Source organism: Eumetopias jubatus, unplaced genomic scaffold (assembly GCF_037043125.1).
Source record: "Eumetopias jubatus isolate StellerSeaLion01/CBP00866 unplaced genomic scaffold, mEumJub1_p1.0 scaffold_7, whole genome shotgun sequence".
Lineage (NCBI taxonomy): Eukaryota > Metazoa > Chordata > Mammalia > Carnivora > Otariidae > Eumetopias > Eumetopias jubatus.
The window spans coordinates 15,189,527-15,215,741 of NW_028274813.1; the positions used below are offsets into that span (position 1 = coordinate 15,189,527).

At 41.0% G+C, this 26,215-nt stretch overlaps 1 protein-coding gene and 1 pseudogene across 1 annotated transcript in view; one reads left to right on the plus strand and one right to left on the minus strand.

Moving 5' to 3' along the window:
• Positions 1-26,215, plus strand: part of PTPN21 (protein tyrosine phosphatase non-receptor type 21) — a 69,778-nt gene that overhangs the window by 19,699 nt on the left and 23,864 nt on the right. Inside the window, exons 3-10 of the mRNA XM_088024487.1 lie at positions 6,119-6,288; positions 12,569-12,666; positions 14,338-14,405; positions 15,183-15,253; positions 16,924-17,011; positions 17,415-17,503; positions 19,986-20,073; positions 20,774-20,853. Coding sequence (XP_087880613.1) covers positions 6,119-6,288; positions 12,569-12,666; positions 14,338-14,405; positions 15,183-15,253; positions 16,924-17,011; positions 17,415-17,503; positions 19,986-20,073; positions 20,774-20,853 — 752 coding nt within the window. The remainder of the gene's footprint in view (positions 1-6,118; positions 6,289-12,568; positions 12,667-14,337; positions 14,406-15,182; positions 15,254-16,923; positions 17,012-17,414; positions 17,504-19,985; positions 20,074-20,773; positions 20,854-26,215) is intronic.
• On the minus strand, positions 2,699-2,818 carry LOC114204175 (U4 spliceosomal RNA; annotated as a pseudogene).

Here is a 26,215-nt window from a genome sequence, read left to right on the forward strand (position 1 = left end):
TCTTACAATATTAAGTGTTCCAGTTTATGAACACAGGAAGTCTTTTCATTTAATTTCTTTCAGCAGTGAAGGGGCACTTGGCTGGCTCAGTCAGGAGGACGTATGACTCTTGATCTCAGGCTCATGAGTTCAAGCCTCACGTTGGACATGGAGCCTGCTTAAAAAACAATAGCAATAATTTCTTTTAGCCATGTTTTGTATTGTTCAAGATACAAATTTTTTCACCTCATTTATTTATTCCTAGATTTTTTATGGATGCTATTATAAATGAAATTGTTTTTTGAATTCCTTTTTAAATTTTCCATTCCTGGTGTGTAGAATCCATACTGATCTGTGCATATTGATCTTGTACCCTACAACTTTGCTGAGTTTATTAGCTCTAGTCTTTTTGGGGGAGGGGTCTTTTTGGGATTTTTTTTTTAATGTATAGGATCATGTTTTGTGTGCATAGAGGTAGTTTTACTTACTCCTTTTTCAGTTCAGATGCCTTTATTTCATTTTCTTACCTAATTGCTCTGGCTAGAATTTCCAGTACAGTGTTGAAACAGTGGTGAACATGGTCATACTTGTCTTGTTCCTGATCTTAGGGGGAAAGCTTTCTGTCTTTCACTATTGAGTATGATAGCTGTGGGTTCTTCATAAACACTTTTGATGTTGAGAAGTTCTTTTGTATTCCTAGTTTTCTGAGTATTTTTACCAAGAGAGGGTTTTGAATTTTGTCAAATGCTTTTTCTGTGTCAATTGAGAAAATTATGTATTTTCCCTTCATATTAACAATATGTTACATTGATTCTTTTGTATGTTGAACTACTCTTGCATTTCTGGGATAAGTCCTACTTGGTCATGGTGTATGATCCTTTTGATATGCTGTTGGATTCAGTTTGTGTCTATTGCATCTATATTTATAAAAGATATTAGTCTATAGTTTTCTAATGGTGTATTTTGTCTGGTTTGAGTATCAGGATAATGCTGGCCTATTGATGAGGTAGGAAGTGTTCTCTCCTCTTCTTTGATCCCCCCCCACTTTGTTTTTTGGATGGGCTTTAAATTATTTTGGAATGTTCATTATCCAGATGCTCAAGATTGTTATCCAAGACAAAGCCCCCAAAATGGACTTGTAAAGAAAATTTTATCCCTGATGAGAATTTATCTTTTTTTTTTAAAGATTTTATTTATTTATTTGACAGAGAGAGACAGCGAGAGAGGGAACACAAGCAGGGGCATGGGAGAGGGAGAAGCAGGCTTCCCGCTGAGCAGGGAGCCTGATGCGGGGCAGGACCCTGGGTTCATGACCTGAGCCAAAGGCAGACGCTTAACGACTGAGCCACCCAGGCACCCCGCCTGATGAGAATTTAATCACAACATTTTGTTGCTCAAACTCTACCTATCCATCTTAGAAATAAACTATATTATATTCATAAAATCTCATGCAATCAGATGTTATTTCATTATGTATGTGTAGAAATTCTAAGGAAGCATTGAATCTAAGGATTATGGTGTTATGAGATTTTAGTTACCCATGTGTATGTAAACATTTCTAGTGGCAATTTTTATTATTTACTTACTTATTGATTATTTTTAAAAAGAATTTATTTACTTGAGAGAGAGTGAAAGCAAGAAAGATCACAGAGGGAGAGGGAGATGCAGACTCACCACTGAGCAGACAGCCTGATGTGGGGGTCGATCCCAGGACCCTGGGACCATGACCTGAGCCAAAGGCAGACGCTTAACTCACTGAGCCACCCAGGTGCCCCTCTAGTGGCAATTTTAGAAATATAATACCTCCTTAGAAGTATTTAACAAGTTATAAACTTGATTTTGGGTAGGCTTAACTACTTCATGAGATAGAACTTGAACACAGGGGCAAGTACCAAAGCAAATACTTTACTACATATAATCAGTTAATGTTCAAATGTCAAAAACCTTAGACTCTCCTAAAAATATAATAGCTGATCAGCAAATAATTTGCTATATCTATTATTTTCAGCCGTTTGCACAATTAGATAAAGTCCTTGCTACTCCTTTATAAGATATATAATTCATAAAAAACTAATTATGGTGAAATTTTACAAATGTATTTCCCTCTCTCTGATTTTCTGTCTATATGTGACATGAGTAATAAATGCATTGCTAAAATAAACTTAGCATATTTTAAGAATTAGTTTCTTTTAGAATGTGCCTTTTTTAGAATGCTAGCAGATTATTCAGGTTTTTTTCTTTTAATTATCTCATGACCCATTTCACAAGGTACAACAACAAATTATACAATAAACCTATAGTGTTTTTTGTTTGTTTTGTTTTTTAAGTAGGCTCCACGCCCAACGTGGGGCTTGAACTCATGGCCCTGAGATCAAGAGCCACATGCTCTACCAACTGAACCAGCCAGGTACCCCTGTAGTAAACCTATAGTTTTATAACTATTTAGATATTTTGTGTTTGTAGCATTGAAGTCCAACTATATTTTAGGGGAAAATTAATACATACAAAGAGTATTTTTAAGACCTTTTAATTTTGGTTAAAAGTGACATACTGTGGGGCTCCTTCCTGGGTGGCTCAGTCGTTGGGCTTCTGCCTTCGGCTCAGGTCATGATCCCAGGGTCCTGGGATTGAGCCCCGATCGAGCTCCCTGCTCTGCGGGGAGCCTGCTTCTCCCTCTTCTCCCCCGCTTGTGTTCCCTCTCTTGCTGTGTCTCTCTCTGTCAAATAAATAAATTAAAAAAAAAAAAGTGACATACTGTTATGACCCAAATAGTTTTAATTAGCAATAATCGCGCCTCGGATAAGCCTCATTGGCTACGATACTGCCACTGCGCAAAGCTGACCCAAATAGTTTTAGATCCTAAGGGATGCCCAGCTTTCTGGCTTATGGCAAAAAACAAGTATTTGTAGAATTAAGTTCATAGCAGTAGTATGTGTTATAGACCAAATATGGTACGTTCAATCCAATTCTAAGATGAAAAACAAAACATAAATACAATTAAAATGTGTTGTAATAAGTCCATATATATGGAAGTAATTAAAAAATTATTATTTTTATTTTTTATTTTTATTTATTTTTTTTTTTAAAGATTTTATTTATTTGACAGAGAGAGAGAGACACAGCGGGAGAGGGAACACAAGCAGCAGGAGTGGGAGAGGGAGAAGCAGGCTTCCCGCCGAGCAGGGAGCCCGATGCGGGGCTCGATCCCAGGACCCCGGGATCATGACCTGAGCCGAAGGCAGACGCTTAACGACTGAGCCACCCAGGCGCCCCTATTATTGTTTTTAAAGATTTTATTTATTTATTTGACAGAGACACAGCGAGAGAGGGAACACAAGCAGGGGGAGTGGGAGAGGGAGAAGCAGGCTTCCCGTGGAGCAGAGAGCCCGATGCGGGGCTCGATCCCAGGACCCTGGGATCATGACCTGAGCCGAAGGCAGACGCTTAACGACTGAGCCACCCAGGTGCCCCTAGAAAATTATTTTTGAGTTGGGTGTATAATTGATTTTGCTGATGTTTAGTTGGGTGTATAATGTATTTTGCTGATGTTTAGTAGAGTAGAGTTTAAATAATCTTTTAAAAATACAATGATTTTCAGGGCACCTGGATGGCTCAGTTGGTTAAATGTCTGACTCTTGATTTCAGCTCAGGTTATGATCTCAGGGTTGTGAGATGAGTCCTGTGTTGGCTCTGCGCTCAGTGGGGAGTCTGGTGGAGATTTTCTCTCCTCCTCCCTCTAATCCTCTGCCCTCACTCTCTCTAAAATAAATAAATAAATCTTTTTAGGGGCACCTGGATGGCTCAGTCGGTTAAGCATCTGCCTTTAGCTCAGGTCATGATCCTCAGGGTCCTGGGATTGAGCCCTCATCAGGCTCTCTACTCAGCAGGGACCCTGCTTCTCCCTCTCCTCCCCGTTCATGTTCTCTCTTGCTATCTCTGTCTCTCTCAAATAAAAAAATAAAAATCTAAAAAAAAAAAATACAGTGGTTTTCTAGTGGTAAAATGCATTCATTTAAGTTTTGCATTGAATTCCCATGATAGAGGTGTGAAGGAGGTATTACTAACACTTATTATTACCTTCTTTTACATTTGAGAAAATGGGATTGGTCTGATTGACCTTTCCACTTCCCAGTTAGCAAGTGACAGTTAGAAATTAAACCCAGGACTTCGGACTTTAAGCATCAGTTTCTTTGTTAAATGAGATTTTTCGTATGTTGCAGCTCAAAAGAAAGAAGGAATTAGTACCTGTTTTCTATAAATGTGATAGATACTCTATTCTTACACGTAACATGTAATTCATTTTATAAACATAATTATAACTTCAGAAAATAATTCACAGTAAGACTCAGACTTGTTGCTATATTAAAGTGTTTGGATTTTAAAAAATGTGATTTCTATGCAGCTTTTTGAGGATAGATTGTTTATACAGTATCTCTGGTATAACGCTAGAGGGGCAGTGTGGGGTAGTGCGATGGTTTCACCCATGAATGGGCACAGGAATTACTTGGGAGTTGAATAGCTCTGTGGAGCTCAAGAAACTCTCCAGGTAATTCTGGTAGAAGTGGTCCAGGGACAATCCTTAGACAAACACTGGCTTTAGTGTTTCATACATACACACAATATCTGTTTCATAAGATGGTTGTGGTGATTTAATATATGATATTGTTGTCATTCTTGGGACAGAACCTGGTACATAATAAATGTTCAGAATATTTCATTCATATGTGATGGCTTCGGTAGCAAGTAAGAAGCAAGAGAATATTTGTTTTTTCAACAAAATTTGTTGAATTCCAGCGCTATTCTGGCTGTTTGGTTATAAAGGGGAAATGGACACGTTCCTCACTTTGTTGAGTTTATTTGATTAATAGACTCATTTTAAAGGTATAGTACTTCCCTTGTAACAAAATTGTAAGATGAAATGAATATTAAAGGTATGTTTGTATAATTACTTTTCCCCTGTAAATTAAAAATCATTTTTTATTTGAATGAGGATCACAGATTAAAATTATAGCCTGAATATTACTATTTCTCATTTTATTGTTGCTCTAAAGCTATATTTTCCCAATACAGTGCCATTAGATGCTTGCAGCTATTTAAGTCAATTAAAATTAAATAACATTAAATATTTAGTTCCTCAGCTGCACTAACCACATTCCAGGTGCTCGATAGTCATAGGCAGCTGGTGGCTGCTGTATTGGAGACAGAATATTTCCATCATCGTAGAAAGTTCTGTTCATCTGTGTTGCTCTAGGGTCCAGAACAAAGCAGGGAATTTTTCCAGTTGCCTTGATCTGTAAACTGATTTTGAAGTAAATATCAGCAGTGGCCCGAGGCTGTCATTTCAATGCTAAAGTGCATTAATAACCTTTCAGGTTGACCAAGCCCAGAGCTAGTATCGATTTCCCCGAACAGTTTCATTAACCAGCGAGTGAGATCTAAATGCTAATATCTGGACATTTTTTTAAACCTTCAACTGATAAACTTATCCTTTTGCTTTATGTAGAGCTTTTTGTGTATGTGTGAGAATTTACCTCCATAATGTTATGATTGCATTAAATTTGTATCTAATAAACTTTTGGGGGCAAAGAAGAGTTGCAGTTGTACCTATATTTCTAGAATTTACAATATTTACATGACATAATTTATGTATAGAAGCCAAATTCAAGAGTAGTGAAAAGTTGGATTAATACTGTCTAATCAGTATTCTAGATAAAACCCCAATTATACTTATGAAATATCAATTATACATTTAGTATTTTGATAATTTTAAAACTAAACATTTGTGCAGTGTATATGTTTTTTTGTTGTTGTTAAAACTGTAAGATGGTGTAGCACCTGCTACATTCTGATGTCTAGACCATGAATGCATTTTCTGTGCAGAGTTCAAGGAGCAGTTTGCAAGAGTAGTTTACTTCACCTCTTTTTCCTGCATGTGAGTATCTAGATATATATATAGAGAGAGAGAGAGAGAGAAAGAGGTCTTGCATCTTTTCTTCAGGCTTTGGTGGTATCCCTTTTTGAGAAGAGAAACAATAGGAGACTGCTGTCACTTGGTCCCAGGTCATGGATCAGAGCAATTAGAAGAAAAGAAATTCTCTTGTACATTTCTGCCTTCTTCAGTGATTTTCCCTCTTTCCAGATCACTTACTTCAGCCTCTGGTACCACAACAAGCAAAATCAGCGCCGGTGGGTAGATTTGGAAAAACCTCTCAAGAAGCAGCTGGATAAATATGCACTGGAACCGACCGTCTATTTTGGAGTGGTGTTTTATGTGCCTTCAGTTTCACAGCTGCAGCAGGAGATTACCAGGTGAGAAATAACACGTTCTTTGTTTTTAGGAAATAATCTGATGAGATGAAAAAGGGGACACTAAGGTTGAAGTCAGAAGATCAGACTAAACGTGGGCCTCCTGCGCACTTATGCAGCCACATTATTACATGGAGGTTGTGGTATGTGGTGTATCAGAGTGTTTTACTGCGTGTTGCATGAATTATGGTTTCACTAGGCACAAAGGAGCGATTAAAGGGGAAGATGATGTTTTCTCCGGGCTGTGAACTCTTCTTGTAGTGATGTCCTCTTCAAATTTTTTATTGATTTATTTCTGATCTTTGTAACACTGAAATGAGAGAGGAGATTTTAAAAAGTCGCAGATTCTGTGTTCATTCCTCAGGGAAATGTGCAGAAGGGTTCTTCTGGTTCTCTGGCTCTAGGAGCTGTATATTCTGTAGATAGGTGGGAGGGTGAATGTGTCTAGGGTGGAAGAAGAGGCCACTAAGTGCACTTAGAAGGGACAAAGTCAGAAAGGGAAGATCAGATTAAGGAGTGGGATAGAGGAACTATATGTTTTTTTTTTTTTTTTTTTCTTGAAGACAAAACACAAAACTAGGAATAAAATTTGGATCCGGGAGTCTGCCTTTCAAGTTCTCTCAAATCCACCATTACCTTATCTTTTGAACCTAATTTTTTTTTTTAAAGATTTTATTTATTTATTCATGAGAGACAGAGAGAGAGAGAGAGAAGTAGAGGGAGAAGCAGGCTCCCAAGGAGCAGGGAGCCCGATGCGGGACTCGATCCCAGGACCCTGGGATCATGACCTGAGCTGAAGGCAAACGCTCAACCATCTGAGCCACCCAGGCGCCCTTGAACCCAATTTAACATTACTTTTCAGCCAAGCTGGACTACTCCCAGTGCCCTGAACATGCCGCACGCCTTTTCATCTTTGGGTCCTAGATCTTTCTTATTTATGTACTGGAATCCTGCTCTTCCTCTGAATTTTAGTTCAGAAGGCACCTCCTCCATGAAGTTTCTGTGATCCCTAGGCTGGAATGACCTTTGCCTTCTCCAGACTGCCCTACAGTTCGCTTGTACTTGTGTTAAGATGGAAGCTGTTACAGCCTTTCCTTATAGTTGTTTGTGTACAGATCCTATCTTTTTCTTGGATTTTAAACCTCTGTTTTCCTTAGCTTTACCTTTCACACAATATCTAACACAGTGCCCTGTAGATAGTAAGAACCTGGTACTGCCCTGTTTGTGTAATATTCTTTTTGAGTACTGAGTTGGCCAGTTAATTATCAGAAGAAGATCGAAAACCAAAGAAGCAAGAATCAGGTAGTAGGGATAAATATGCCCTGACTATAAAACTGATCTGAGATGAAAAATACTGAAGAGAGAAGTAGAACCCGGGAGGAAAAATAGTAACTGATCACTGACTCATTTATTTAAACATTCATTGAAGATATAACAGAATGATGTAAGAACATTTGTTACCGTGGGAGATGAATATACAAGTGAATAGGCTTTAACCCTACCCTGGAGGAGTTACTCAGAGTCTGGTGGAACTGACAGCCCATGTAAATAAACAATTACAGTATATTATGATGATAAATGCTTTCATTAAAACACTAGATTCCTAGGGGTGGGGTGCGGGGAATAAGAACAGGGAAGAAAAAGAAGTTGACTTCACTTGACTTTAGGAGTTTTCTAGTTAGAGTGGGTAGCTTGTGCAGAGTAGGGGAGAGAATGAAAGTCACTGATGTTTTCTGGAAATTTCAGATGTTACCTGGAGAGGGGAGAGGAGATTTGAAAAATAGGAATGTCCTAGTCATAGTCGTGGTACAACAGGGAAAGACATTTTCGAATTTTAACAGAATGGAAAGATGACATTTGTGTTTTACCAACTTCACCCATCATGGAAGGCAGCTTAGAGGTGGCAAGACTATATACATACTTAGGAGAGCAGTTAGGAATGTATATGCCACAACCTAGACATTAATCGAGAATGTGGACCTGAACAAAGGCATTAGCTGTAGGAAGGAGAGGGAGACAGGCCTGGTAGATGCAGTCAGTAGGAGTGCACATCGATGAGGTGTAAGAGAACCTGTTAGAGAAGTTGTACCAGTGAGGATTAAGTTTGGCTAGTATAACCAAAAACCCTAAATATCTTTCATTTCTTAAAGGAAGTCCAGAGGTCAGCCGTGCTCCACAAAGTCTTCAGGGACCCATGCTCTTTCTTACTGTTCCACCCTCCTCAGCATGTTCTTTCCTTGTGTTAGGGAATCTCATTGTCAAAGAATTCTGGAGGTCTCGCTATTACATTCGTATTCCAGGCAGCAAAAGGGTAAAATGGGTTCTACTCTCAGCAAGGTCACGTTCCTTTATGAGGCCTTTCTCAGTTCCTCAGTCACACTAGCCACATTGTAAGTACTCAGTAGCCGCATGTGGCTAATGGCTAACATATTGGACAGGACAGATAGACATCACTTTTATCACTGCAAAAAGTTCTGTTAGACAACACTGCTCTAAACCTAACAGTTCACAGGAAGAATTGCAGACTAGATGAACATGTTAAATGACCCTACAAGAGTGCAATCAGACAAATCCAGAATGTGAGGACTTCTGCATGACCCCTCACACCATTTTGAATACAAGTAACACGAAAATAAAGAGGAGGAGTTTTTCTATTTGAAATTAAGAGAGAAATGTCAATCGAATGTACTCTGTGGAACTTGTTTAGACCCTGATTTTTTTTTTTTAACTGTAAAAATACATTTTTGAGGGGCTCCTGGCTGGCTTAGCCGGTAGAGCATGTGACTCTTGTTCTTGGGGTTGTAAGTTCAAGCCCCATGTTGGTTGTAGAGATTACTTAAAAATAAAATCTTTAAAAAAAATACATTTTTGAAGCAATCACAACAGTTGCACATGGACCAGGTATTGGGTAGCATTAGGGCATTATTGCTCATTTTGTTGGGTATGTTAAAAATGTGTGTGTGTTTGTTCTTTTAAAGCTTACGTTTTAGGGATATATACTAAAATATTTGTAGGTGCTGTACTATGATATCTGGGATTTGATGTAAAGCCCTTGGGTGGGGAAGGAGAGAGGGTGGAAGAAACAGCGTGGATCAAGTTGATGTTTGAGGCTGCATGATAAGGATGTGTGGGTTCACTAGACTTGTTCTCTATCTGTTTCAAAAGTTCCATAATAAAACTTAAAAATGCCAATACCTCCACATTAGCCTTCTAATACTAGCCTAAGAAAAACAAGTGAAGGAAAGAGACTGTATCTCTTTATATATTATTTGAAATTTCTCTTGGGCAAAATGGGACAACCTAATTTATTACAATTACTTAATGTAATATTTCTTGTGTAAAAATATTTTATATTAGAAAGTTGGTAAGTTGGTAAGATTTAGATAAAACTTACCCATTTAGTTGTAATCAGCATTTGGCTTTGGGCGAATTTATGGAATGTTTGTTTAGAATTAAGATGTGTGGGGTGCCTGGGTGGCTCAATTGGTTGGGCAACTGCCTTCGGCTCAGGTCATGATCCTAGAGTCCTAGGATCGAGTCCCACATCGGACTCCCTGCCCGGCAGGGAGTCTGCTTCTCCCTCTGACCCTCTTCCCTCTCATGCTCTCTATCTCTCATTCTCTCTCTCTCAAATAAATAAATAAAATCTTTAGAAAAAAAATAGAATTAAGATGTGCAGTTTCTTGAATTCAGAACTGTAAGGAATAAAAGTTTGCATGTTACATTTTATTGCTGTGTTGTTTTTTAATTATTCTTTTTGTAATAAACATTGAAAAAACATATTTGTAAACCATCCTTAGCCTCACCAACATATTATAATTTAGCAAAAAGCGTTAAAAAAAAACCTGATAATACCTTTGAAGTAAAATTTCTTGGTCCTTTCCTTTTAAGTAAATACGTAGATCTATATATACACGTATGGATACACACATACATGTATATAAACATATACACATACATATGCATGTGTATATATATACACACCCTGCTTGCTTCCACTAAAGGACTTTAGGGACAATACAATGAAAGATAATAAGAGCAACTACTTCCCTTTCTTACTCTATGTCAGGCACTGTTCCAAGCACTTTATACTTAATCATTTAATCCTCACAACAAATCCTACAAAGTAGGTATTACTGTCCAGTTTGTAGTTGAGGAAGCCAAGACACGGAAAGACCGAAAGGCTAACTATCTTGCCCAAGGTCACACTGCCAATATGTAGTGGAGCTGGGATTTAAACTCAAGCAGGCTGACCCCTGAGTCCTTGCTGTCAACCATTGTATTCATATGGACTCTAGGATAAAAAAACTAAAGATAGGATAAAAATACTAGAAAAGTCCTTAACTGGAGATCTGTGACAGTTACACATATGTACTTTGCAGTCATTCTGACCTGGATTCACACTCCAGCTCAGCCTCCCTTTGTGGATTTGAGCATATTACTTCATGTCTGAGCTTCAGTGCCTCATCAGTTCAGGTGGCTGCTATTATATGGTGGACCAGTGGTTAAGAGGGTAACGAGAGGGGAAACAATGTGCCTGTGCCTGGATTCTAGCTCTGAGCTTCATGGCACTCAAGGCAAAAGAAGGAATATTCTGAGTCCCATCATCCATTATCTGATAAAAAGCATATCAGTTTGCAAACATGACATTTTCTTGGTGTATCATTTAAAAGGAAATTTTCAGGTGGGATTTATGTAAAAGACATTGAACAGGAATGAACAATTTAGAGCAACTATGGAGGAATCAACTCTTACAATAAAAAATTGTAATGCAAAGCAAAAAAACAAAACAAAACCACATTTCTGTGGAAGACTAAGTTAATTTGGTCCAGTATGTTGCTTTCCAGTGATTTGGTTTAAGGAAAGAACCTAGAATATATTTCGAGTGGCGTATGTGGATGGTGTGTTCAAGAGATAGACTTCTCTCAATACAACCTTCTTTAAATAGGCTTCTGAAAGGAGCTGCCTCGTAGAAGGTGTGAAGTTTTCTTCTTTGACTAGATCCCAGAGCTACCAGCGTCCTGCTTCTCATCTGAGGGAAATCTATGGGTTCCGCTACTAGCAGGCAGAAGGGCATCAGTTGGATCTAAATTCTCACCTGAATGGATGGTGTTTTGGTCAGGTTTTTGGGTAATGAAGAATGGAGACCTCAGAGCTAGCTAAAATAGAAGAGGATGATGTTAGGAAACCTATGAAATGATGAAAGGGATGGGCTCCAAGGGGAATTCAAATACAAATGGTGACTAGGTTGTACTTCACAGATGCCAAACCTGGGAGAGAACCTGGATTCAAGATGGCTCTATCGACAATACAGGCAGGGAGGTGGTGGATCTTCATCCAACATTGTATCCCCAGCATCTAGCACAATGCTTGATGCATAGCAGGCCCTAGTAATTATAGGTTAAATGAATAAATAAGAGGAAGGCAGCATTAAGTCACTGTAGAGCTTTGTCAGAATGGAGTAGATACAGATGAAACACTGCTGACTGCTTAATATGTTCCATCTTGTGAAGGGGTGATCGTACCCCTCTTTTACTGGTGATCATTTAAAGCCACAGATTATGATTTGCCCAAGTTCATTCAACATGCTACATTGGGGAGCTGGAATTTAACCAGATCTGCTTGACAAAAGCTTGTGCTGGTAACTCGTGCCCTAGATGTTGAAAGTGTAAACAGAAGTAAACCCACATTACAAGAATATTAAGAAAGCATCATAGCAGCTGTTCTTTTGGAGAGTTCATCAAAAAATATTTTAATATAAGCCTGGTTTGAAATATCAGGAAGCGTTTTCTCTTGGCTTTACTTTCTAGGGCTAGGGAACCTCCATCAGAACAAGTAATTTCTACCAAAGTCTTGTATTACCGGGTTACTAGTCAGAGTTTTTAAAGTAAAGATTAGCCATGGATTCTCTATTTCTCCAACTGAAGAGAACAAAATGTAGGAACTGTCTTACAGGGCACTAGAAAGGTGACCAGTTGCAGTTGTCTTCTAGGTGGTTGTAGCTTTGAAATAACTACAGTTAAGGATAAGGGACTCAACAAATTGATTACATTGTGTGTGTGTGTGTGTGTGTGTGTGTGCGTGCGCCCACGCGCGTGCCCATGTATGTGTGTGTAGGCATAGATATGGTCAAGGGCATTCTTGTCATTTTTTGAAGCCATCTGGGGTTAAGGTTTTCTTTGACTAGTTTATGCTCCTCTACTGAATTACTGTAAAATGCATTGTGTCTCCACTGGAGGTAATATTAATATTGACTTTTTAAAATTGACATTTTTTTTTGTAGGTATCAGTATTATCTGCAGCTGAAGAAAGATATCTTGGAAGGAAACATTCCTTGTACATTAGAACAAGCAATTCAGCTAGCAGGCTTAGCTGTTCAAGGTAAATAATGGCAATTGATAATGTAATACATATATAAGATTAAGATGTGTGTTATAACAAGGGTGCCTGGCTGCCTCAGTCGGTGGAGCATGCGACTCTTGATCTCAGATCTCTTGAGCCCCATGTTGTGTGTGGACATAACTTAAAAAAATAAAGATCTTAAAAAAAAAAGTGTTTTGGGGCACCAGCGTGACTCAGTCCTTTTAAGTGTCTGCCTTCAGCTCAGGTCATGATCCTGGAGTTCTGGGAGATTGAGCCCCTCATCTGGCTCCCTGCTCAGTGGAGAGTCTGCTTCTCCCTCTCCCTCTGCCCCACCCCACCCCACCGCTCATGTACTCTCACACTCTTCTTTCCCCCTTACTCTCTTTCTCTCTCAAATGGATAAATAAAATCTTAAAAAAAAATGTGTTATAACAAAAACAGCAAGGGATTCTTCAAGTTACTGTTTCTCTAATAGTGTTTATGTGTTAGCGAAATTAGTTTTCTTGTAGGAAAAAATGAATTTGGATTACTTCTGTGAAATAAGAGACTTTGAAAGGTTAAGCACGTTAGCGTATGTCAATAGAGCAAACAAACCAAAATTAGAGAAAACACACACACACACACACACACACACACACACACAGCATTTGATAATATGTATTCCTCTAGTTCAGGGATGATCTATAGCTAACTAATATTTTAGGAAGATCAAACAATGAGGTTGATAAAGTTATCTTTACTTATACTTTTTTTTTCCTTTAATGATTTACTTATTTATTTTTGCGGAGAGAGGGGTGGGGAGGGACAGAGGGAGAGAATCCTTAAGCACACTCCCTGCTGAGTGTGGAGCCTGATGCAGGGCTCGATCCCAGGGCCCCAAGATCATCACCCGACCTGAAATCAAGAGTTGGGCACTTAACTGACTGAGCCACACAGGTGCCCTTCTGTTCACTTACTCTAAGCGTACACCATTTATTTGGTTTCTTATGCACTTGTCCTGGATTATAGAGCATTGTCAATCATAATAGATAAAGTTTTGCATTTCACAAGTAATTTTGAATTACTTGGTTCTGTTATTTTTCATGTCTAGTCAATATGTATTTACATGTATGTATATACTTTGGGACGACTTCTGATGGGGCATTATTTCAAATGATAACTGGCATTTAATCTTGGAAATTGAAACTTAATCAGAAGAATCATTGGCTTTAAGAGCTTTTCATAAGGTCTTTGCTGAGCTATCATTTTTTTTTTTAAACAATGAAAAATCTCTAAACAAATACATCTTGCTGTAACATCTTCAAGTGATCTGATTCCATTCCCTAGAGGTGATCACTGCTATGAACAGTTTGGTTTCTTCCTGACATCTTCCTGTGCATAAGTAAGAACATGTGATTATAGAGTATGTTTTATTTCATTGTTAATTATTAGAAATGAGATCATAATACATATAGTTTGTAACTTATTTTTTCACTTTATTAGTAGGCATTTTTCCAAGTCAAGACACATGAATCTACCTAATTAATATTTTTAAAAAGACTTTTTAAAATACACACTTTATAGCTGTAAGGCACATTTGACTTCTAAATCATAAGCATACCATCTATATACTGCATATTGAATTTAGTTGTGCATGTTTTCCTGTGCAAATTAAATATAATTGACATGAATATTTGTCATTTTGTATAGCTGATTTTGGTGACTTTGATCAGTATGAGTCCCAGGACTTTCTTCAGAAATTTGCCTTGTTTCCTGTGGTAAGAACTTCTTTTGACATTGGGCTTTTTATAAATAGTTTATTTCCATATCCTTAATATCGCCTGAAATGAAGTCCATATGGTAGACTTACTAGGCTGGAAGAGTTAAAAAAAAATCATTTGCCTCTTATAAACAACTCAAGTATAAATGCTTCCCTCGTTGTAGTCTCACTGGTCTTTGTAACCCACAGAAAAGGAAGGGTGTGCAGTCCCTGGGCTGCAGCCAGAGAGATTTGTTTTGTGTTTGGGTCTGAGTCTAAGAGAGGGATTCACTTCCAACTTCTGAGCAACCACACAGAGGTTTTGCTTTTACCTGAAGGCTCAAAACCTCACAGTTATGTGGGAATGAGTTCGGCTTCTCAGTAGCAGTGTAAAAAGTAGAGGGCAAAAGGACAGTGCTGTCTGCTTTTTAAAGTCACTATGGATGTGACTGACGGGAAAATCGCATTGGAACAACGAAGGGAGCGGGGTACAATGCTCTTCTGAGTGTACACAGCCAGCCAGGCAGTGCCCGACATGTGCTGGGCTCGGAACTGGCTGATGGGCGTTACCGACCTGACATAACTCAGCTGGAACTTTCTCTGGGATGAACTGAGAAGGCAGGGCAGGTGTTTTGGGTCCTGAGCAGAAGCTACTTCATTCCTTAGCAAGATCATGATCACATACTTAAGCAAATCTTCCACATACCGATACTAGTCCGAATTTTGCCCGAGAGTGGTAAGAGCCACTAACAGTCAGTGGCTTGTTTCCATACTTACTGCAGTGTGTTTTCTTCAGGGGTGGTTACAAGATGAAAAAGTATTGGAAGAAGCAACCCAGAAAGTGGCCTTACTGCATCAGAAATACAGGTAACACTAAGAAATAAGAAATGGCGAGAGTACGGAAGCGAAGCTGGTTTGACCGTGAACTGTGTATTGACACAGCGACACTTGGCACTTTACCGCTGCCGTAGCTGGGACTGTGACTGTGGGTCGCCAGCAGCGTGGCACACTCATGGTGCTCTAGGGGCTGCTCCGGGCGCTTCCCCTATCAGCTCACTTAGTAGCCATGTTTACCAGTGAGGAAGCAGAGAAAAGTGAAAGCTGCCGGTTGGGGAAGGGCGCCACTTCTTCACTCCTCCGTTAAAGGTTTTGGTGGTAACGCGTGTAGTCCGTGTGTGTTAATGCAAGAGCAGGGAGACTTGTTTTCTTTGACAGTGCAGCACATATAGCACACCCCGCCCCCGCCTTGGTACACCTTTGGATGCTGCATTTCTGTCTTCTGGGGGAATCTGTGCCAAGAGCCCCGCGTGGTGCTTAGTGCCCTGACCCCTGCATCTGGGTCGGTGATGACTTTCTTTGGTAGTGCATCTGTTGTGCCTTCTGTAAGAAAAATCCTCCCCCAGAGAATGCTGGGTCTTCCTCTAAACCAAGTACCACAGGGTTCCAAGTACTTTCGATGTCATTACGTTCTTATAACCACTCTTTAAGGTAAATGATATTCTCTTCTTACAGATTGGAAAAACCAAGCTCAAAAGGACTCAATCACTTGCCCATAGTTACTTGTGGTAGAGCTGGGATTTGAGCCCAGGTCTATCTGATTATATCCTTAAATAAATAAAATCTTTAAAAAAAATAAAAAGATAGTTCAGTACTACTATTCTGTATGAGGCTGGATGCTGTGGCACGAAGATAAATAGAACACTTCCCTGCCATCAAAGAATGTATTCCCTGCTTTGGAGTCTAAAGAGCAGGCAGGATAACCCATTGGGATAGTAATTATAAACTAACAATGTGAGATGAGTGCAGTGGGGGAGGTGTGCATAGAATGTGGTGGGTCTGCACAGAGCAGGGGCATCTGACTTACACTCAGAGCAATCACAGGACAACATAGGCCGACTCTTTGAGGATGTTAGGGATTGATCAGGTGCACGGGTGAATGACAGATGTGCCAGGAAGAGGGATGAGCATGCGCAGAGGCCCAGAGGCATGAGGGAACATCATGGCTTGGTTGCAGTGTGGGCTGCCTTGTGGCTTTGGGGGAGCAGCAGAGGATGAGGCCAGGGAGGCGAGTCTCTATGCAGTTGAGCACCTTCTTTACCCGCACGGCCTTCCTACCCATCCTCGTAATTTACAGTCTTTGAACCCTTATTTCCTGCACCGGTCATTTGACATTTAGCACACGATGCTTAGTAATGCCTGATATTTTAGATAATGAGCAGTTACTGAATGGCTTAGAAAGAATTCCAGCTTTCAGTGAAGATTTTTTTAGGGATTTTTATTCTCCGTGTCCCTCTTGCCTGCCTGAAGTTCAGGGAGAGGATCCTTATGACTAACCCTCAGGGTTTAGCACAGTGCTGTGCGCGTAGCTGGTTTTCAGTCTATGTTGATGGGTTGGTATAACGAATTTCAGATGCTTCAGAACTTGAAATATTTGTAAATGTCTAATGCCAAATTGATATGTAGCTTTTTAGAATAGCCTTTTGTTCTTTTTTTCCCTTTCTGGTTTGGTGATCAATCTCCCATCTCTTGGGTTGCAGAAGGCTCACCGCTCCTGATGCGGAAATGCTGTACATGCAGGAGGTAGAGAGAATGGATGGCTACGGAGAAGAGAGCTACCCTGCGAAGGTGAGCATGGCACAGAGCCGGGGTTCTCCAGATTAATGTCAGGAGCTCTGAGAGGACAGCGGGGAGGCCCAGGGACACCCTGCTGTGACGAGGCGGGAGATGTGCGGAAGTCTGGAAACTTGAAAGCGGAGATCCTGTGACCAAGATTTCACAGTAAAACATTCCTGTTTTGCAGTTTGTTCTTTGAAATGCTCCTGAAGTCTAGTTCCTTAAGGAGCCCAACGCTTCCTATTTTCATAGCTATTAACAAGGTGATCCCTTGATACTGTTCAGACTTTGCCCTCCGGTGTAGATCTTCTGAGCATCTTTTGTCTGGGAACCCAGCCCAGGGAGCTGGGTGTGGTTGTCACACCTCTCAGGCACCTGCTGCCAGACTGCTGCTCTCTGTGCTTTCTCCTTCCAGGATAGCCAAGGCAGTGACATATCCATTGGAGCATGTCTTGAAGGGATCTTTGTGAAACACAAGAATGGAAGGCCTCCTGTGATATTTAGGTACTTTTCTTACATCCTCCTGTGCACTTCCCGGTGGCTCCTCCTGGTGACAGTTTTTAGTACCTATACTAGTAATATGGCCCACAAATCTCTCCCAGGGTCTCAGTAGGAAATGGAAGGATGCCCTTCCTAGAATAAAATAACTTATCCCTGACTACAGTGGTTCTTTCATGAGCCCCTTTCTTTAAAACAAAATGTGTGGAAAACAATGCTTGCAATGATGGCCTGCTTAGGAAATGCTTGAAAGTGTGTGAACCTTTTCTTGCCATATGGAGGCCATTCTTTGTTTTGATGTGAGTTTTTAATTTCAGCTCTACCTTCTAGGACTGTCTCTTTGTTGAAAATCTGGGCCTTTCTCTGACTCTAGTTACGTACCAAAATTCCTAAAATCCCAGCGTCTAAGCAAATTTCTTTTTCTCTTTTCTTTTCTTTTTTCTCTTCTCTTCTCTTCTTTTCTTTTCCTTTCTTTCTTTTTGGTTAAGTGAAGTTCAGATACTTTTGTATAATGTTCATTTTTTTTTCCTGATTGTAAAACTGTGATACTAGTCATTTGTGGAAATCTTAGAATGTATGTAGAGAGAAAGACAAAAAAGGAGGATCTATAGCAATATGCTAATAGTGGCCGACCCCAAACAATGAAATTTCAGGTGATTTAAATTTCTGGGTTCCAAATTATATCTTAAAGATAGCAAATTGGATGATGTTGCTCAATCCCCGCCTTTTCATTCCTTAAAGTCCATACCCTAGAAAATCCAAAGTGTCATTTCATAGAAATATTTCCAATTTTACTCCCAAGAGTCTATTTACTTTGACTCTATTCTTGATGAAAAATTAAAAGTTTATATTGTTTTTTTAGAGCAGTAAAACATTATACCATTTTTGGTTCTGGGTTCCTTTGTATTTATCATGTGCTTGTGCTGAGTGCTCTCTATGTTTTCTCGTATGATCTTCACAACTCTGAGCAGAGGCTACGACCACCCTTTTCCACATGGGATCACTGAGACTTGGAAGATTAAGTGATTGGCTTCAGGTCACCCAGTCACTAACTGGCATAACCAAGAACTCCAATTAAAGCTTTTAACCACTGTGTTAAATAGCTTCTTTTATGAAAAGGAATTTACTTCCCCACTCCTCAGGCCCTCTAAAAACCATCCTATTTCTTCTTGAGAACTGGTTTTTCCTTTGAAGATTTTTTTTTTCTAAGCTGACATTTCTTCATTTCTTTTGCTTTACTACTGCCTTTGGGGCTCTGAATTCTCCATGGCGATTATGACCATGGAGAGTGTGCCTGGCTTGGGGAGCAGACACCCACTCCTAGACCCTATTGCCTGGGTTGGGCGGTACTCCTCCTTGGCAGTTGCTCTCATGGCCCTAAGCTGCTCATTTAAGTCTTCCCAACGTGTGAGTTGGGGGACAGGAGGCAGAGAAGGATCTGGACTGCACCAGAAGGGCAGCACTGATGGTGCCCAAAGGGCCACATGAAAACTGGAGGCAACCAGCCAGCTTCTGTCTCACTGATAACCTTTAGGTTTAACAATTAAACATTAAGTGGCACCTGGCTGGTTCAGTCGGTAGAGCATGCAACTCTTGATCTCGGGCTGTAAGTCCGAGACCCATGTTGGATATAGAGATTACTTAAAAATAAAATCTTAAAGAAAAAAAAACCCACAATGAACATTGAATCACTGCAAATTAATTTTATTTATTTAAATTTAAAATAAGTAAATCGTAATGGAGAAAGACAAAGAGGGGTAAAATTTTTCTTTCAGACCATTTTTTCCCCTTCATAAAATTATATAGTTACGTAATAAAATAAAATATTAATATACAAAATCTAAACGTGGTTAAGTACAGTTAGAAAATATAAGAGAGGAGTTTGAATCCCAGTGAACTCATCCGGAGTCGTTCACTCTTTGGGTTCCTGGCATTTGAACTTACTCTTCACCCTGACGCTTTTCAGAGACCCTGTCCTCCACCTTTGTGCCTCACTTTTGCCTTGTATACCTGCAAAACTTAATGATACTTGCTTGCCTCTCTCTCCTCTCTCACCCACCCTCCAACCTGTCCCTTTGAGGGAAGCACTGTACTGTGCCTCACTGATCTTAGTATCCTGGGAACCTAACACAGTTTCTGGCATTGCTAATAATGGGTGCCCTTGAAGATGTTTGTTAAATGAATGAAGGAGGCATTGACAACCAGCTAAGATAGGGATCTTTGATCCAACTAATCTGGCAAATGAGGATAAAGAGATCTTACATTTTTAAGTACTCTTTGCCTTCACTTAGTCTACGCGCATTTACTTTTTGCGACTAGCTATTGTCACTTCAATGAGAAGATGCATGTCAGCTGATTAAAACAACTGTTTTCTTTCTAAAATGATTAACAAATGTTAACTTGACACCTCAAGCTTGAGAAGGAAAAATCATATGTTCTATCTTCTAGATAGAACTCACATTGCTCTTTTCTATTTGTTGTGTTTTAGGTGGCATGATATTGCCAACATGTCCCACAATAAGTCCTTCTTTGCATTAGAGCTGGCCAATAAAGAGGAGACCATCCAGTTTCAAACTGTGAGTGAACATTAGGAATCTGCATGGAATGTTTTTCCTAAAAGTTAACAAGTTAGCATTTCTGTGTGTGTGTTGGGGGAGGGAGGTGGCATTAAAATTGTAATACTTAATCCTTATATAAAACGTAAAATTTTATAACATTTTGCTTAATAGCCCTTGGCAAAAAGTAGTTGCTCAGTAAATGCTGTTGAATGAATGAGTCCTTGGATAAATACTATGTGGTATGATGATTTTTAAATTAAAGGGACTAAATAGGGGAGAAAATAAGTACTAATACCTTAATTTCCATTGCTAAGGAAAGGGCTCTGTAGAAATACTATTTCACACTCACTTTTGCTCTCTTGATAAAGGCAATATTAGGTCACTGACTGAAATGTTTTGTTTCAAATTGTCTTTGCCTATCTTTGTCAAAATAAAAGTTGATATTTTTATAATTTTAAAATCTCTACGTCACTTTGAAACAGTTCTGTGTAAGAGTCACAACCTTAGAATAGTGTTTTTTGTTTTTGTTTTTGGTCTTCATAATTTAAATCCTAATTATGGCATTCATATGATAGGCACAGCATTAGAAAATGAAAGAATCGCAGTGTGTTAAAAGTGACTTTGATGTAGTATATCCCCCAATTGTGTCTTGTCCTCAAACTCTGCATTAAGTTGTAAATGTGTTTTCATTTACTTTGTGCAATATTTCATTTGCTAGGAAGACATGGAAACCGCAAAGTACGTGTGGAGACTCTGTGTTGCGCGACACAAATTCTACAGACTAAATCAGTGCAGCCTGTGAGTATAGCCTGTTCATGGAAATGGTAGAAAATAATGAGGTTAGACATTTTTATCTTGAGCTGTATGGTATCCTCTAGAAAGGCAAATTTTGTAGAAAAGAACAGTTTTATGACATTACTAACACAAACTCTTTGCTTTTTCATGTTAAAATAGCTCTCAAAAATATTTTCATTTTACCTTCAGAACAACTTCTAATGACTACAGATGTATGCCTCTAAGATTTTCTTTACCTATTTACTAAAATCATTAACTCTTGAAAGTTAAAAAGAGAATGTTCTTTTTTAATCAGCATCTTGAGTAATTAAAGATTATTCAGCTTGTCAAGCCATTTGAAGCATACCTTTTCTTCCTAATGTACATTGTTCTTGGTCCCCATGGGTTTCCCGCTTTGTGCTGGATCATTCCCATCAGCATACAGACATGCTGTAATAAAATTGCCCATCTCGAAACACTTGTCCTTCACTCCACACGCCATCCAGCCAGGGCTCCATTATCTCTGCTCTCCTGTAGGGCACATTTCTGCATAGGAGTCGTATATGCTTGCTCTCTCTCCTTCCTCCCACCCTGCTTCCCCTAGCTGTCACACATGGACACCTCTGGTCACCCCTCCCTTCCTGCACCCTGCTGCTCGTCATCTGCCAGGACCCCACCGTCCTGCTTTTCCTCTTTCTAGGCTGTTTCTTCTCAGTCAGCTTTGCTGGTTTAATCCTCAGACCTCTTCCACATCTTCCTCATTCACATTGATTCAGGTTTACAAATAGTGCATCCGGTTTTATTTCTAGCTCAGTCTTCTCCCTGAGCACAGCCGACTGCCTATTGACATCTCCATTTGGGGACCTAAGAGGCATCTCAGATGTGATATGTCAAAACCCAAACTTGATGCTCTCTTCCTTTGCCTGCCCCCAAATCTGCTTCTTCCCTGTTCTTTGCCATTCCATAAATGGCAGCACTCCATATTCACACAGTTGCCCAGGCCCCAGGCCTACTTAATTCCATTTTGATTCTTGTTTCTTTCATCGTACATCCAATTCATCAGCAAGCTCTGCCTTCGAAATGTATCTGAAATCTGACCACTTTTACCACCCCCTCTGCTAACAACCTCATGCCAAGCCGCCAGTGTTTCTCAGCTGTAGGATGGCGGGAGCCTTCTGACGCTCTCCCTATGTCCGCGCCTGCCCTGCCTATACCTTGCTTTCCATATGTCAGCCAGACTGGTCTTAGTTGAATATGGGTCAGATCCTCTAGCCCTTGAAACCCTGCACTGGCATTTCATCATGCTTAAAAGTACAAAAAAAAAAAAAAGTACAAGACCATCCGAGATCTGGTCCTTGCCTGGTTCCCACCTTGTTTTCTTTATACCCTCCTCCTGCTCACCCTGTCCCAGCCACACTAGGATCCTTTCCCGTCTGTGAACATGTTCTGCCCTTAGGGACGCTGTGCTTGCCACTTCCCGGCCTGAAATGCTCTTCCTTCCCATGCCTCATTCTCCCACTGCATCCGTTGTCTGATCAGAGGTACCCTGGCTGCCTTGGGTACTCCCTCCCTGCCCACTGCCTGTCTCTTTATCCCCTTGCCCTGATTTATTCTTTTTCATAGGACTTGGCCCCGCTGACTTTGTGTATTTGTTTCCTTACTTGTTTACTGCCTCCATCTCTTCTCAGCAGGTAGGCACCACAGCAATGCAAAGGGCAGACACTGGTTAACTCCTGTGTTCCTGGTGCTGAGCAAGGGGCTGGGCCGCAGTAGGCCTTCTGAATTTGTTGAAGGAACGCATGTTAAGAGGTCTGATTGGGGATGTCTGTGGTGCTGTAGGAGCCCTTAGGAGAAGGGTTCCTAACCCAGAACTGCCATGCCAGGAAAGGCTTCCCAGCAGAGTGGCATCTGCACTGAGACTTGGAAGTCTTGCGCTCCATCCCCACAACGTTCTTATAAGCTGTTCTCTCTCATCTCGCCCACTGCAGCTGCCTCCCATCTGGCTCCCCTGCCCCATCTCACCTGGCTCCAGCCAGTTTTCTGGATGGATGAGCAAAAGATGTAGCACTTTACCCAAAGTTATAGCTCAGAACCACATTTGAGCTTGTGCCTTTCCGCACCCTTCTTAGCTACAGCATCAAGTGCAAGACTCCTGTGATCCTCCTCTGGGCTCATCTGTGTAGCGGACACTTGATCCTGGCCCCAGAGCCCATAGTCCTCACAACGCTGAAGCGTCTCACAGCCCCAGGCTTTGCTGGAAGGCTCTCTGTCCCCGTCTCTGGCAGGCTCTTCGTTGTTTGTCCTGATCCAGTTTAAGTGCGGCCGTCCTGGTGGCCACCACACATTTAGTTTGCTTTGTCCTTGGTACCATTCTCAAAGTACTGGTTGTTTCCTACCACTTGCATAATAATGATTCTGATTCGGTAGATACTTTCTCTGTGCCAAGCATTATGCGGAGAGCTTTTATCTCCTTTCGTCTTTACAGTAGCCCGGTTCGGTACAATTCCTCCTGCCCTTTTGTAGATGAAGGCGTGGGGACATAGAGGCCTGCAGTGTCGCGGTCCTGCCGTGCAGCCAGCGCTCCCCACCCCCCAAGGCTAGGCCACTGGCGTGGTTCAGACCTGCTGTCCTATGCGAACCTGGCTTTTCTGGCTTGTCTGCTAGCGCCCCAGTGGCCGGCGGGCCGCCTGGCACCCAAGGCTTAGTGAATGGTGGAAGCCTGAGTGAGATGGTGACGGGCGTCAGAGGGGAGAAGAAAGAGCCCGTTTGCTCCTTGTTGATTTCCTTTTACCACTGATTGTAAATTGGAAAAAAAAATCTGAAGAGAACATTTTCCCTTCAGGCCAAGAAGGAAGAGGAAAGTCTATGGAAGTGCTTTCTGTTTTTTTATAGGTACCCCAAAGTGTGAAATAAAACTGGTTAGGAATAACCGTGCAAAGGGCAGACCCATCTTTGGGACTCCTGAAAGAAAAGGAAGTGACCGGGGGTGACCCTACAGGAGAACCAGCCCGGGATGAGCCCGTAGGTCCCAGTTCTCTTCTCCTCTCTGAGTAACCCCCGACCATGCTTTTCTCTGTGTCCACTGGTCTGCTGATGGGATTTGAGAAGGCGCTAACTGACCCGACGGGGAGGAGGGAGCCCTCCTTTCTTTGTGGATACGGGAAGCCTTCTCTGCTGGCTGTGCGCTGAGCTCGCAGGTCTGAGCGTGTTTGTGTCAGAACGTGCTTCCCCTGGTGGCCAGATTCAGTGGTGCCAGGAGTCCAGGCCAGTCACATTTGGGGCTCTCCTGGGCTGGCCTGGTTACCTGAGCACGTGTGACCTTAGTTCTGTGCAGAAGCAGCGTTCTGAGATTCAAGCAGTAGATATGCACTCTGGAGGAGCACAGCCTTTTCATAAGTTTGAGGGTCTTCATAGGGTGGAACCCTCCCTCTTCTGGAAAATAATGGAGAATCAAAGCAATCATTTTGAATAGACTGCAAAACATCATCTCTTTACAGTAGGGATCCATATTGGTTGGTGGTCAATGCCTTTTTTTTTTTTAAAGATTTTATTTATTTATTTATTTGAGAGACAGAGAAAGCATGAGCAGGGGCAGAAGCAGAGGGAGAAAGAGAGAGGGAGAAGCAGGCTTCCCGCCAAGCGGGGAGCCCAATGCGGGGCTCGATCCCAGGACCCTGGGATCATGACCTGAGCTGAAGGCAGACGCTTAACGACTGAGCCACCTATGCGCCCCAATGCCTTTTTTAAAGGAGTTTTTTTTTTTGCAAATCACCACCTACTAATGATTTTAAAGTTCAGATGGAAAATAAATCAATTCTGTTGTAGAAATCTAACTTTGTAATATTGCTGTTTCTTGCTAAATAGAAATAAAACTACATTATTATGGTCTTCAGTTACATATGTCTACATAAAGAAAACACAGGGGGCACCTGGGTGGCTGCCAGTTAAGCGGCTGACTAAACTCAGGTCATGATCTCAGAGTCCTGGGATTGAGCCCCACTTGGCCCCATGTGTTCAGCGGGGAGCCTGCTTTTCTCCCTCTCCCTCTGCCTCCCCCCCCCACCCCCACTTCTGCTCTCTTTCTCTCTCTCTCAAATAAATAAAATCTTAAAAAAAAAACACAAGAGTTTCAAAAGTGCAATAGTTAGGTTTAAAAGGCTATTTTCTACATTTTGTTTTAATCTGTATATCCAGTAGATTAAGGAAGTCCATATCCATGAGCTATTCCTGTGTAATTATTTATGATGGAGGACACCTGCTGCATTCTGTGGGAAACTTATTTCGCCATTAGCACTTGTTCTCAGGTGAAGTAAATGAATTCTTAGCCTTTAATTTTTGATGGGTGATAAAACTAAAAATAGCTTTAAATTTTATGGTCATTTTTTTTTTAAGGCTCTCAACCTAGACTGTTCAGTCACATTTAATACAGTGATCCTAGAATATTGGTAGATCACAGTCCAGATGAGTCATTTTACAGTGTGATGGGCATTTAATGGAACTGTAACAGGCCTGAAATTAGACAGTGGATTCTGGATGACTGGGTCAGCCTGGGGCGCCTGGTGGCTCAGGGAGAGGGTTCTGCTTGTATAGAAGGAGGACTTTGCTCTTAGAGTGTCCTCTCCACCACCTCTCAGTCCTGTTATGTAATTCAATGGTGTTTGGGATGGCCTTGTGTGACTCATCCAAACTTGACCCAGATGACTATATTTTAGATTTTATAGAAAGACATGACCTATCATAAATCTTGCCCCCTCCCTCCACTTTTAAACAAGGTACTCTAAATAACAGAGTCATCTTTTTATGTCACTCAAGCCTTAAAAATGTGAGAAGAAGAATGTTAATATTCCTTTAGGGTTAGCTTAGGAATTACAAGAGATAAGGTCAGTCTGTTTTGTCAAATAATTTCTTCCAAACCCCAGAATTGGTCCTGCTGTAATCAGCCTCTCGTTTACATGAGAAAAAGACTGGGAGAGAAACAGAATCTTGGTGAGGACAGTATTCCCCGAATCTGCAGAGCCATGTGATCAAGGTTCCAAGGGACTTTATCTAGAGGGAAAGCTGAATTTCAGTCCCCGGCAGGTGAGAGGGTTGGTGTGTGCCCACTTGTGTTGTAGAGACTCTGACCAGAACACTAACGGGAGAAGGCCCTTCCTGGAAGGGGATGGGGCTGCCCCTTCTCCTAGCCCCACTGCAGGGTTTAAAGAGACCAGAGGAGGGGTGCATGAGTGGCTCAATCAGTTGAGCGTCTGGCTCGCAATTTCGGCTCGGGTCATGATCTCAGAGTCCTGGGATGGAGCCTCGTGTTGGGGGTGGGGGTGGGGTCCCCGCTCAGTGGGGAGTCTGCTTGTCTCCCTCTGCCCCTCCCCCAACCACTCTCTCACTCATA